Source organism: Sycon ciliatum, chromosome 2, assembly GCF_964019385.1.
Source record: "Sycon ciliatum chromosome 2, ocSycCili1.1, whole genome shotgun sequence".
Classification (NCBI taxonomy): Eukaryota; Metazoa; Porifera; class Calcarea; order Leucosolenida; family Sycettidae; genus Sycon; species Sycon ciliatum.
This window is the reverse complement of record NC_088644.1, coordinates 26,161,076-26,175,052: the sequence shown is the minus strand read 5'-3', so window position 1 is coordinate 26,175,052 and position 13,977 is coordinate 26,161,076. Positions and strand designations below refer to the sequence as shown.

The 13,977-nt window shown below is 46.3% G+C and overlaps 1 protein-coding gene across 1 annotated transcript; it reads right to left on the bottom strand.

The window, feature by feature from the left end:
* Positions 1-4,224: 4,224 nt before the first annotated feature.
* On the bottom strand, positions 4,225-9,906 carry LOC135809397 (early endosome antigen 1-like). Its single transcript, XM_065322737.1, has 4 exons — positions 9,041-9,906; positions 7,281-7,409; positions 6,602-6,681; positions 4,225-6,000 (listed from the first exon to the last, which is right to left on the bottom strand). Exons 1-4 carry the CDS (start codon positions 9,734-9,736, stop codon positions 5,946-5,948), a joined length of 960 nt encoding a protein of 319 aa, XP_065178809.1. The 5' UTR covers positions 9,737-9,906; the 3' UTR covers positions 4,225-5,945.
* Between the last annotated feature and the right edge of the window lie 4,071 nt (positions 9,907-13,977).

The window sequence follows — 13,977 nt, the reverse complement described above, 5'->3', positions numbered from 1 at the left end:
CACTTAAAGGGGAAGTTAAGGCAAAAATTAAAATTTCACCAGTTGTAGTCTTCGGGGTGCTGAGTCGAATGGTCTTGGTCCGAGAAAGCTGAGACGCTCCCTTCCTACTTGAATCCCAATCGAACTCGCGCACTTCCACCGAAACTGGGTGACTGCGCCCTACTAGATGGGGATTTGTATGCAAAATGTCACTAAAAGCGCCGTTTCGTTCTTATAAAAGCACGGATGACCGCGATTGGCCCATATGTTGTAGTCTTTTGGACGCTGAGTCGACTGGTTTTGGTCCGAAAAGGCTGCGATGCAGCGTTCCTCCTTTATTCCCAATCGAACATGGCTGAACAAGCGGTCACGTGCTCCTGGGTGCCCAAATCACCTGGTCACCACGCCAGCAGGCGACAACTTTCACACCAAGGTTCAACTCGAGTGACAAGACTGCACCCAAAAAAGGTCAAATAGGCTAGTAAGTTGTACCCTGCAGGCACGGTGACCAGCTGACTGGTGTACGCAGGAGCACGTGACCGCTTGTTCAACCATGTTCGATTGGGAATAAAGGAGGAACGCTGTATCGCAGCCTTTTCGGACCAAAACCAGTCGACTCAGCGTCCAAAAGACTACAACATATGGGCCAATCGCGGTCATCCGTGCTTTTATGAACGAAACGGCGCTTTTAGTGACATTTTGCATACAAATCCCCATCTAGTAGGGCGCAGTCACCCAGTTTCGGTGGAAGTGCGCGAGTTCGATTGGGATTCAAGTAGGAAGGGAGCGTCTCAGCTTTCTCGGACCAAGACCATTCGACTCAGCACCCCGAAGACTACAACTGGTGAAATTTTAATTTTTGCCTTAACTTCCCCTTTAACCTCTAGGCCCAAGGAAACAGTATGGATTGAAAAAAATGTCCCGTGTCTTATCCACTTCTACACACACATACGCACGTGCACACACACACACACACACATATACACACATACGCATGCATGCACACACACACACACACACACACACACACACACACACACACACACACGGTGCGGGCCAGATCATCATTGTTTACCATCCAGTATTGTGTATTTCAAAATGATATCACCAATCATTGGGCCGGGCTTGACCTGTAGAGCATGCTACACTAGTCGACGAGCTGCTCAGCATATGGGGGGGGGGGGGGGGGGGGAGAGAGAAGTCACTCAACGAAACTTTAAATTGCAAGCTATTCAGGTCTTGACACAAGTCAGTATTTCACGCTCAACGGGCCATAGTTTCTTGAAGTCAGGTGCTGATAAACGCGAACACCGCGACTACTAATGTGATGACGGGAACTTTGTGTGCGTTTTTCACTTTTGGTACGACAAGCAGCGCGATAGGGCTTGAAAGTGGCGACGTCAGAAGTCAAATTCTAACAACAAATAACGACGTTTGGATCCACTTGAGTCCAGTTTTTGTATGGATCCTGGGACTCCATACACGTTTGGATGGTTTTCCTTCACAGCATAGTGACACATCCCGCACCGGTAGGTGTGGGTTCACGACCGGGAGGGCCTAGTCCAATCACTACCGGTGGATGTGTCACTATGCTGCGAAGGAAAACCACCCAAACGTGTATGTACCCCCACAAAAACTGGATCCAAAGGTCGTTAGATCTTGACTTCTGACATCATCACTTTCAAGCCCTATAGGAATTACATCGTTCATACGGTAAAAGGACCATGCATGAGAACCAGTGAGCTGCACACTTTTATGTATTCTTGAGCTAACGGGCGGGCCCTGCCACTATCAGGTTGGGTTTTCGGGTACCCTATGAACCACACATACATACATGTACATGTACTACAGCCAGGGAGTTGTATAGGGGTAAGCGGATTATGCTTGGAAAATGACCAGATTATGCTCTAGCGGACGCTCGCAGGATGCTCGAGAAAACAGCCAATTATGCTTTTAGCCTTTTACATGTATATTATTATTATTATTATTTGTGCTCCCGCGTCAATGGGCTCGCCCAAATTCGCTTGCACCGAACCATGCGAAAAAAGGCGGCCAGCAGGCAGGCAGGCAAAGAAAAATAGAAAATGGTGTCACATAAACTAATACAAACAAGAATATCATTATTGATGACATTAATATACTGAATGAATGACATCACATGTATATGCTTCACCAAAAAGACCAAAAGAACAGATACCGGTAAGCGTCATGAAAAAGGGACTCAGACCATTGCCATGATATGGACTGGGAGCTTTGTGGAAGTACAAGACAATAATATGGAAGAGGAATATCCAATTCACACTGAGCAAACGCTGAACTTTTAGGAGAGGTCATAGTGGCTGCTAAAATATTATTACAAATCGATAAGAAGCTCTATGTATGTCTATGATCAAGAGTAGATAAACAAGAGTCACGGTGCAACTCCGGATCTCTCCTGCCCAAGCTGCGGATACCCCCACCCACGGCGGAATTTTTTGTTGACGTCACCTTTTTTTCCCGAAAAACGCGCATCTTCCCGCAGAGCAGTGTGAGAGCACGTGCTGGTCACCGACCTTGTGCCCGGCCAAGTGCACGAGGCAAAACTTTCCAAAAGACTCGCATGCAGCGCGTGGGTCGTAGAAAAGATTACGTCAACAAAAAATTCCGCCGTGGGCCAACCCATCCGGGAGTTGCACACTCTTGTTTATCTACTCTTGGTATGATCCTTCAATAGCAGGTGTGTATAACAGCCTCATTGAGCATCTGCCCTTGTTTTTCAGATGCCATTTTATGCTCCTTCTCAAAAAGGACCTGATTACGCCAAAATTATGCCTTCAATTATGCCTTCAATAGCAGGTGTGTGTACCAGCCTCATTGAGCATCTGGCCTTGTGTTTCAGATGCCATTTTATGCTCTTTCTCAAAAAGGACCTGATTATGCCAAAATTATGCCTTCAATAGCAGGTGTGTATAACAGCCTCATTGGGCATCTGCCCTTGTTTTTCGGATGCCATTTTATGCTCCTTCTCAAAAAGGACCTGATTATGCCAAAAAATATGCCGGCATAATCCGCTTACCCCTAGAGTTGTAGGGTCTTTACAACTCCCTGATTACACCACAGTCACACTGACATCCAGGAGATGCGCATTGCAGGGCCGTAGCAGCAGGGTTTCAGGTGCTCCGGCCTAAATAGGATACTTGGCTGGAAAATGACTATTATCGGCGAGAACCCTCGTTTTGCACAAATTGGATACGTGAAACTTTTTTCTCGCAATAACCCCGCCGGACCAGGTGCTAGCTACACCCTGTACTATGCTTACAATAGTTGACTCGTGGAGTGTCCTCATGTACTGTGGCTAGCACAACGAATTACATACACACACACGTGCATGCGCGCACACACACGTACACGTCAGACCTGCCCAGCCCGGAAGCGATGATAGCGAATAGCTATGTTAGACATAGCAACTAAACTACTTGTGCTGGGATTACACCATTCAACAGCTTGCAAGGCTGATGAATTGACCGCCACTAATTTTAGCAGTGGTATCCGCCACACAGCTGATTGAAGTGGCTTTTTCTGGCCAGTGAATCCTTATTTTTCATTTTTTCCATACACACACACCACACGCACACCACACACACACACACACACACACACACACACACACACACACACACACACACACACACACACACACACACACACACACACACACACACACACAGAGCTCGGATATTGCGAGCTACTAACCTTATGCTCAAAGAGTGTCAGTCCAAGATGTCATGCTTTGGGAGAGGGAGTCCGCTTGGAGAAGGGCACTGTCGGTCAGATTGGTAGAATGAAATGGCTTTCTTCTCCTTTGATTAGGCCTAGCACTTGGCGGCACATGTCGCACCACCATTCGCGATTCTTTCTTGTACAGTACTATTGTCGTATTAATCGCGTGTCGACGGCGACCGGCTTGCTGCGCAGCTTGCCTCCAGGTGGGACATCGACAAGTCCTACAGCAGCGTCATGTCCTGGGTGCGGATCCACCATCAGTTTGCTGTTTTCCGGGCTGTCCACCTTCGTCTTCGGTTCACGTCGTCGTGTCGGTGGGCTGGCGATGGTGTCGGCCTTGGCGTTGGCCGCTAACTATTACTTTCACGGTGTATAGCACAAAATGTACTCTTTTTCTTTTTTCGTTTTTTCCCACCTTTTCAGCTGGCCTCAGCTCATGCAGCTCATGGAGTCATGCTCACTGCCTCGATCGATCGCTGAGTCTGTAGTCCAACAGGAGCTTGCCACGTTGATAATGGTTTAGTGAGCGGATAGGTAGAACAGATTGGAGTGTCCATATGTGAGCTGGACGCACTTTCTCTATACAGGAAAAAGGAAGTTCAAGGCACGGAACACGTTTGTTTGTCTTGTCCGGAGTTCTTCTGATCTGAACCAAAAATAGATCTGCATACATGCATCATACGGATTGTATTGATGTGAACGTGAATACTGTGGGCACATGTAAAGCTTATAATATCCACAGTACACGGAGCCAGCAACAGGGCAAGTACAATGTGCAATGACTTCATGCACGTCTATGCACGTATAAATAATCATAGCGTTAGTGTGCTCTACTGCTTGTACGCACTAGCTAGCCGTACATGTACTTTTGAAGGCACATGACTGGACTGCGCATATCGCATGTGGGCCGAAAGTCCATACTACAAGCTGATTTTGTTCAAATCACGCTTGAAAATAGGTAGTCCTCACGAAAGTTTGCTGTACAGGTGTTCATCATAAAAGAATGATTATTACTTGATTTGATGCCTGGTCAGCTGTAGAACTGGCTCTCGTTCGTATAAATAGTAGGGGTGAAACAATTATACCGAGTACTCGAGTACTCGCTCGGTTTTTTCAAAAATAATCGTACTCGGAATAAATCAGAGTACTCGTTCATACGTGGTACATGCATTTTCTACAGAAATCTGCAGTTTCAGGGCAGCAGTCGGCAGATGGTGATGTGCAGACTGTGTGGTGAACATTTGTTCTCGAGTGGAGAGAGCCCAATTGACCCACCAACCAATATACCTGAGAAAAATGACTGCTACTCAGTTCAATCAGGGTTGCACCATGTTATTTTAAAGCCCTTGGTGTGCAATTTTTAGGAGATGAAAAATACTCGAATACTCGAATATTCGATCGGAGAAAATCAGAGTACTCGAACTCGGGATCTCAGTGCCAACTTTCACCCCTAATAAATAGAAAGGTCTCTTTATCAGCGTACGTCCTAAAGAAGTTTGACTGCACTTGAGTACCTTCAACATTGGACAGCTCTTGTGGCAGATGCCGCACAATGAGATGTTGTAGTTGTAATCAACTGTGACGCTGTAAGGGTTTGCACCATATACCGCCGCTCCACACAGGTAAGCAGCATCATGATCCATGGTTGACTTTAGCTCCGTTACAATTTGCCAATGAGGCGTGGATGATAGCTGAAGAGTACGCTATTCTTTAGGATATTACTGATGGCCCGTGAACATTCAGCATTCCTGTTCTGTGACTAATGCATTGCTTAGACCATGGGCACAGGATTTCGCCCGCGGGTAGAGACTAGAGATAGTGGCCGAGATTCAGCACCACGCTCTCTGATGTGATAGTTCGGAGCATATCCGAGAGTGACACTGCCTGCTGTTACCTCCAGCAAAGAGCACATCTATTGGATCGACACCGGACAACACAAGCAACAATGATGAAATTCATCAGTAGACCTTACGAGTAGGAAGCGGACAAGACAGATGGATGCTCGGTGTGGGTACATCCAAGATAAGGATGATCGGATGCAGCACAGCCAGCTTCACACACAAGTGGTACAGCACCTCCAACAAGCAACAGCGACAAGACTCCAGTACAGGCTAGCTATCCAGTAATGGAGGTCCTGCATTAGCGTCCATGCACGAGTTGACACTGCTTCTTATCAGTGCGATCCCTTCCCAGTGGACGAATTGTCATGGATCGACAACATAATTGCTATCAACTTTCTTCAGCTGTGCTTTGAGCATCCTAAAGTACAGTGACAACAGCATACAACAACACACCGTGGATGCTCACCAAAATAATTATGTTTGCATGACGACAAAGAGTCGTGCGCTCAACATCACTGGGCTAGAGGATGGGTCTTCTTTTTAGAGCTCTTGGCATATACACTTCCATCACAGAACAGAACAACAAGGACAATCAAGGCTTGTTTGCTGCTGCTTCAAGTTTCATGCTCTCGCAATGATCAGGCGACATACACTGCCATCATAACAGGCGTATGATGGCCATGGAGAAAGAAAAATTGGCAGCCACAGTGCTACCATGCATAGGTGTACTGCCAAATTAAAATTCTTCGTTACAAACTTGGTCACTTTGACGAAATGCCAATTGGCCAAAGTATTTTGCTGGTGAAATAAGTTAGGATCATACTTGCAGTATCTAAGAATAACAATTGATCCATTTCATCTGTGAAAACATAGTAACTGCCAAAGTTTACTAATGGCCAAATGCTGTGTTTTCAGATCAACCAAAGGTTCTCATTGGCCGGTAGGCAATATGCAGTATTATGTACAAATAATCCATGATTCTTTTTCTCCTGGACACTGAGTCAGCACATTTGCCTTACAGATTCTCCTCCTGGATGCGCTTGATGCGCTGGTCCTGCCACCCCAGTCTCCGCTGCATCTCCTGAATACTGTCATGCTCCTGCAGGAAAATGAGTACCATGAATGACATGCATGTGCAAGGAAAAGTGTGTGGGTGGAGAGGGGGGTTGTCTGCCTCATCCCATGGAATGGAAATCTCTGTTGAGCTAAATCATGCCTATTTGAGCTTGCACGGGAGCCGATGCCGTCACTGCACCCAACATCTGACATGGGATCCCGATCAATGACACAGCACTGCCAGCCAAAAACCAAAGGCAGAGCATGGGGTCTCGGCCAAAATTCGTCCTTATCATCTGGAAACCTTTTTTTTTAACGAAAAGGCCTATAATCTGGTCAAATCTTTTAAAACTCTTTGACGCCTGTGCCAACTGTTCAAGACCTTCACAGAACACTGAAATTGCAATGCTCAAACAAGCAGACGGAGTACAATGTCATGTACTAGTACTAGCAAAGAAGAAAGATTGAAGCTCCGAAGACAGAACGGACATAAGCATAGTAAGTATAGGTATCTGAAAGTTAAAAAAAAAAAGAGGACGTGATTCACGTGCCCTAACTTGAGCGCATATAATTGATTTGCTAAGGTTAGCTAAACTTTGAGGGTTTGCAGTAAATAGGTGTCTGTTGTACCCAGTTCCTTACTAGAGACAAGGCGTTGTACAAGCTGTAGATGACCTTAGCAGTCTCCATATCGTCCTCTATTGACTTGAGCTGCTCCACCACCCATTTTCGACTTTGACCGAGTTCCTGAGACACCATTTGCACTTCTCCCTGTGCCGTAAAGTGTACAAACACACACACACACACACACACACACACACACACACACACACACACGCACCATGTACCACACACACACACACGCACGCACACACGCACGCACACACACACACACACATCCCATTGCTTTGTAACCGTTGCTAATCCCTACCCCTTTTGTGTACGTGCTTTTCTTTTCTTTTTTCTCTTCTTCCGTGGTTGGTCTCACTCTCTCCTCAATTCAATTGGCTGTCTCCACATACTACGAGGTGCAGAAAAAATAAAAAATAAAAATAAATAGCACACACACACACGCACGCACACACACACACACACACACACACACACACACACACACACACACACACACACACATACGCACACAGCAGCCAGTCCACATGGTCTGAATTTAGCGATGCCACTTTGCAGGCAACCAACCATCCATGGAATATGAAAGGAGGGATGAAATTTTTATGTTTTTATAATTTTTTTTAACCCTTATCCAACCGAGACGCCGCGACCCATTTTCATGATAACTTTAGTTTCCCTTGGGTGATATTGGCAAACGTGGGCTTTTTGGAAAGCTGAGCCATGAGGAGTTCTCTCGAAACAGTTTCTAGCCTTCATTTGTAAGAGGAACAAAATCCATCTCCAATTCCATTTTTAGAAGAGAAGTACGGCTCATCAACATGTGGACTCGGGGCATGTGCCCCCTCCCCCTTAAATCTATTGACCTTCGTTCAACATGTGATTGTTTGGGCTAGATGGCCCAGGGACTGCTGTGAACCCAGAATCGAGTCGTGCAAAGTACAATATTATTGTATACAGTCAGACCTCGCTTATCCGGTCCTCTTTTATCCGGATCCCTCGCCATCCGGAAGAAAATATCTGGTTACACATTTACAGCATACGTGATGCATCCAACATAAACAGTGTTCGGTTATCCGGTTCCCTCGCCTATCCGGATATTTTTGTGGAAAACGGATGTGTGCAATTAAGCGAGGTCTGACTGTATGTAGATAAGACTTGTTTGGTTGAAAACATATTGTTTGGCTGACAGCATGTCCTCCGCTTTGTAACACGGATGCTGTCAACCAACATGTAGCTAGCTTTAGTTGTATTGCTGTACATGCATAGCTGTCCAATAATAAACCCCCTGCCACTGCCGGTAAGTGCTAGCTCCTTCAAGGATATTGCCACCATGCCCCCCCCCCCCACACCTCCTTCCCCTAAATGAAGGATCAGCTACAATCCTGCAACCGCGGCATTTGCAGTGGCTTCAAGGCACGTGTTGAGTCGATAAGCACCTTCTGTGACTGTTACTCTAGTAGCAAGTGCATCTACAGTACACTTCGCTAATAACGACTGCGGATGTAACGACAATTTGCGAATAACGACAGAATTTCCATGCGCAGAGCAAAGTCCCATCTACCTGTATACATATAATGAGACTTTGGGTATAAGGACACTTTTTTGATGCCCCGCCGAGTGTCGGTATACGCAAAGTTGACTGTATAATGAGAGAATTAAAGTGACGAGTAATCGGCATGATCTTTTCACCCCTAATTCTAGTGAAAAGGTTTTTCTGATACCAATTACACTCACTGACTCAGGGACATCTGCACAGTTGAAATCCTTCTTACCCTCAGTGTGGCGATGGTCGCGGGCGAGTCACTGTGACCAGAAGTTGTCTTTACGGATGCCAATTGCTGCAAGAGTTCAGCATGTACAGGGCAAAGCAGGCACCTACACTCGTGCTTACTACTCTCCAACTCCTTCAAACGCTTCTTTGCCAGTTTCTGCTGTTCGTCGCGCTCAGTTTCAGCGCGCTTCAATTTCAACATTAAAGACCCATTCTTTGTAACAGCCTCCTTCAGCTGCTGCTCTGCATCCTCGAACAGCAATCGTTCTTGTCTGGCGTTCTCTTCGGTGTCCAGCAGCTTTTCCTGGCACGATTTCAGCTCCTGGTTGGCCCTCGTTGTTCTCTGTCTGCACATAGCTGCCTCCTGAGTTGCTTGCTGCAGCTGTGCCTGCATCAACTGTGATTTGGCCACATGCAGCTCGTTAGTTTGCGCAAGTCTGCTTATCTCGTCCTTCATTACAGTGGCACGCTGCTCCTGCAAGGCGCGAATCTCCTGTCGCATGGCTACCTCTCGGTCGAGCAGACTCTCTCGATTGGCTTCGCTTCCCCCAGCGTCTAACGAAGCAGCCTTCTCCAACCTAGTGATCTCTTCTTTCATAGCCGAGGCATGTTGCTCCTGCAACAAGCGAATCTCCTGTCGAACAGCAGCTTCGCGGTCCAGCGCGCTCCCTCCACTGACGTCCTTCTCCTCGTCCATTTTCGCCGTTGCTTGTTCCACTTAGAAAATGCGTGGCTGACTACTCTTTCATTTTTATTTTGCTGTCATGACATGAGTTGGAGTAAAACTCTGATCTGGCACAGCAATACAAGCAATCATCTCGGACGCCCACAAACAAAATGCAAAAGGCACATACATAATCATTGTATAAGACTTGGTGAAGTAGTTAGTCCCAAGTCACAGTATAATTAGTACTACTGTTGTTGTAGCTAGCTACATGACTACATAGTACAAAACTTCAAAGTCAAAAGTCATGATTGTAGCTAGCTACATGACCTAACCGTACAAAAGTCATGTAGCTAGGCCTGAGCCTTATCAGTATCCATGGTATCATCGTGAGCTGAATGCATCAGTGAATGGTTAAAAAAATTCTGCAAGTACGTTTTCTGACTTCATTTCACTGCATGCATTGTACTTTTTGTAGTCGTAGTGATTGATAGGTCTACGTCATGGTACTTGGTAGGATCTAGGACTCTACTCTCCAGCAAGCTAGTAGTGACGTAGGCGTTCAGCATGGGTGGACTATGCAGGCTATGCCTACAAAATGTAGGCTGTAGCTTGTACTCAGTTGTAGCCTAGGCCAGGCCCTACACTTGACTTACTTAGCTTAGCCTGCTTTAGCTTAGTGCTGCATGCTAGCCTTGCTTCATGGCAATCAGGCAAAAATGTAATGAAAGAGAAGAAAAAAAGCTGCCATGCATGGTCATCATGCACTATGTGCACTATGCCATGATAAATTGATAATACTCTGAATACTACAAAGTACAAGTACAAGAACACAAGACCAGGTAGAGCATGGTGATTGGTGCCAATGGTGGACATGTCGACAGTACTGGTACGCTAGTACTGAGCAGGCCGAGGGGGGGGGGCGTCACCATGGGAACTGGTGGGGGTCATGGCGTTAGACTTAGAGGGTCGTATTTTACGACTCCCTGGTGGTTGGTACACATGACAATTGACAGTAGATGTGTACCACATCTACTGTACCATGATTGTACTCTTATCTTGTCATGATAGTACAGGTAATATTAGTTGATACATGTACATGCAATGTACAGCATGTAGACGCGAACAACAGGGGTGAAGGGCTGTGGATAGGCCTTTGCGGATAATGCCGGCAGAAAAATTGGAAGAATTCGGTACATTTTCTGGTATTAAAGTAAGTTTCATGCATGTTTGGTATGTGGATAAAGAAATGGAGCAGAATTCGAAGAATTGCCCGCCATAACTTGCATAAGATTTGTATGGTTCTGCCAATTTCACTGCTTTTCGAGCAGAATCTGCCAATGCCTACCTGTGGAGCTGTTACTTCAACTAATTACTTTCAGTAATATCAGTTTCACGCATCTCAGTGATCGTCAGACAGAGCGGCATTCACTACTGAAATCTCTACGAGCGGGCCTACTGGTAGATACCGGTATTTGGTTAAATGCGTACATGTATTTGCGAAGGCAATAGGACAGTAACTATTATTGAGTCAGCAAAGGTGATACCGGGCCAAGAAGCACAGCAGGGGCGAACCGCTTAGCCAAAGCCCATCACTAGCAGTTCAGCAAAGGGGGGAAAGGGCGAGCAGTATAGCAGGGTTGCGCGCGTGAGAGAGAGAGAGAGAGAGAGAGAGAGAGAGAGAGAGAGAGAGAGAGAGAGAGAGAGAGAGAGAGAGACAGAGAGAGAGAGAGAGAGAGAGAGAGAGAGAGACAGAGAGAGAGAGAGAGAGAGAGAGAGAGAGAGAGAGAGAGAGAGAGAGAGAGAGAGAGAGAGAGAGAGAGAGAGAGAGAGAGATTGATTGATGGGGAGAAGTTTAAGTTGGAGAAGCTGGAAATACAATCATGTGCATGGACTGGAAGCAGACTAAACGGTTTACATCGACAACAGGTCAGAGTGAAATGCAGATACGAGAACAAGTATTGTCTCTCCAACTTCTTCCCGTCGGGGTGATGGTGAAGTCTGGGCACCATTTTCGCGGACCAAACCAGACCGAGTGCAACCGATTCCACAGAACATACGTGTACGATTTACAGTAGACTGTGTTGGAACGGTTTCCACGGATGTACACCAGGACTCAAGCCGTTTCCACGGATGGACAGTGGTCTCAAGCCGTTTCCACGGATGTACAGACCCGACAGTGGTCTCAAGCCGTTTTCGCGGCTACACCAGGCGCTATGCAGCCTCAGATCTGTATACACTGGGCAGCGAGCAGGGCGAACGGTTTCCTTGAGCGCCATGGCACTGTAGACTGCTAGTAGCTGCATCAAGGCCTTATAGTTATATCCTTATATTATTCTTTCCATTCAGTTCTCTCAAGCCGTGATACCGGTACCCATAGGGCCATACCGTCCATACGACATTCATTAATAATAATGTAGGGTCGCTATCTCGTGATCCTGGCGCCGCCGGGAGATCTGTCATCCACGAACGTTCCAATATACCTCCTTGCGCGCAGCTAGCGCTAGCGTCCACCAGTCTCGGTCGACAACCGGACTTGACGACAGCAGGCACTAAGAAGTGCATGCAATGACAAGTATTTTCGCTAACACTAACAGGGCTGTGTCAAGCGAGCGCCAGAAATCCCCTGGTTACCCGTACCCCTGGTATTCATAGCTTTCTACATGTAGGTGCGTCGCCCCAAGCCAGGGCTAAGTTCAGTTCAAGGAGTCTCGGCATTGATTTGCGCGGGCTCCACACACGCTGCCGCACAGTCTAGTCCTTTGGGACAAATAAAAATTTCTCGGATGCAGACTGCATGCAGTGCTCAGCAGGTTGTTCACTCGCTTGTGCTTGCCTTTCCGGGAAGCCACCAAGCGCGGAAACGTGTGCACTTCTTTCCTGTAGTGAGAATGATGCCCCGCACGCACTGAAATCACCACCGATGCCGGCATTGTAACCATGGTAACTGCCTCTGTATCAAGAGTCCACGGATGCTTGGGTATCATCATGATCATGATCATAATTATTCATAGCTAACTAACTGACTTAGAAGAAAAGGCCTCTTTTACGGGCAAACAGAATACAATTGACAGTGGCTAGCCATTGGCGGACTATGCTCGGCCAATCGTCAAATTATGCTTTTGATTATGCCACAATTATGCCAACAAATATGCTGAGTTATGCTCGTTCCACTATGTATTCACGCTGTACATAGAGGATTGAGAAACCACGCATACACACGTACACACGGCCATGCCCTAAGCATAAATTTTGTCTAAACCGAAAGATTATGCCGACCTTACACTTTGGAATCCGTATATTATGCCGGAGCATATTTTTGACGAAATCCCAAGATAATGTCAAATATTATGCCGGCATAATCCGCCAAGGGCTAACAGTGGCATGCTTGCTAAACTACTACTTGAACTGACTTTGTGAACATCAAGAGCAGGAAGTCGTATCATGGTAGACACTGTACTATGATATACCCAGGTTTATAATAAAAGAGTCACATTCATTTTATGACTCTTTTTTGCCTTGGGTGTAGATCAACCAAAATGGTGGACTTGCATGCCTAGACCGTAGACGATTGTGTATCACTACCTCAGTACTCTCTACCTGCTAAAAACGAACACCCCTTTAATCCGGCTTGCAAGTCACTACTTCATTTGTAGCCGTGACACTGTACATGACATTGTTTATGTAACGCTGTAGCACTACTTTTGGTTGAACATGGGGTCCACCATTTTTTTCTGCCCCAAGAGAGAGAGAGAGTAAATTATCGTGTCCGTTCCCAAGTGGTCACGGAAATCATTCTGTGCATCTACTCTCCTCAGCTCCACCGGCACTATGTACCAGCAAAGGCTCGAGGCTGGCAGAAGTCGGTGCTAGAGCTATGGGATATCAGCTACCGGTAATCTGTGTATCCATGGAAATGGAGCTGTTTTCCCCGAGATATTGTACACCGGTCTGTACGAGTACATGTTACAAAGCAGGGAGTCGTAAAATACGTATTTTACGACTCCCTGTTACAAAGATGGGTGATACATGTACCAAGAGTCGACAATTCCACGGGTAATGTTTTGGATGTTGGTGATATGGACTAATGCATCAATGATCTACCAAAATGGGTAGATCTGCGTTTGCACTTCCATCTACTAGTACAGTCTTTCGCCAACACCTATTCGACTCTTGGTTGACGGTTGAGGCTAGAAGCAAAACTACACTTTGAAACCTATACAGTAGCTGGTTACAAAATCCACACTAGCTCCTAATATCTAGGCCTGCTCGTA

Excerpts from the sequence above, each read along its gene's own strand:
- LOC135809397 (XM_065322737.1), bottom strand. The coding sequence starts at position 9,736 with ATGGACGAGGAGAAGGACGTCAGTGGAGGGAGCGCGCTGGACCGCGAA. Across the intron at positions 6,682-7,280 it reads TGTACAACGCCTTGTCTCTA|GAGCATGACAGTATTCAGGA; the intron begins GTAAGGAACTGG and ends ATTTTCCTGCAG. Across the intron at positions 6,001-6,601 it reads CGCATCCAGGAGGAGAATCT|GATGCTCAAAGCACAGCTGA; the intron begins GTAAGGCAAATG and ends ACTGTACTTTAG.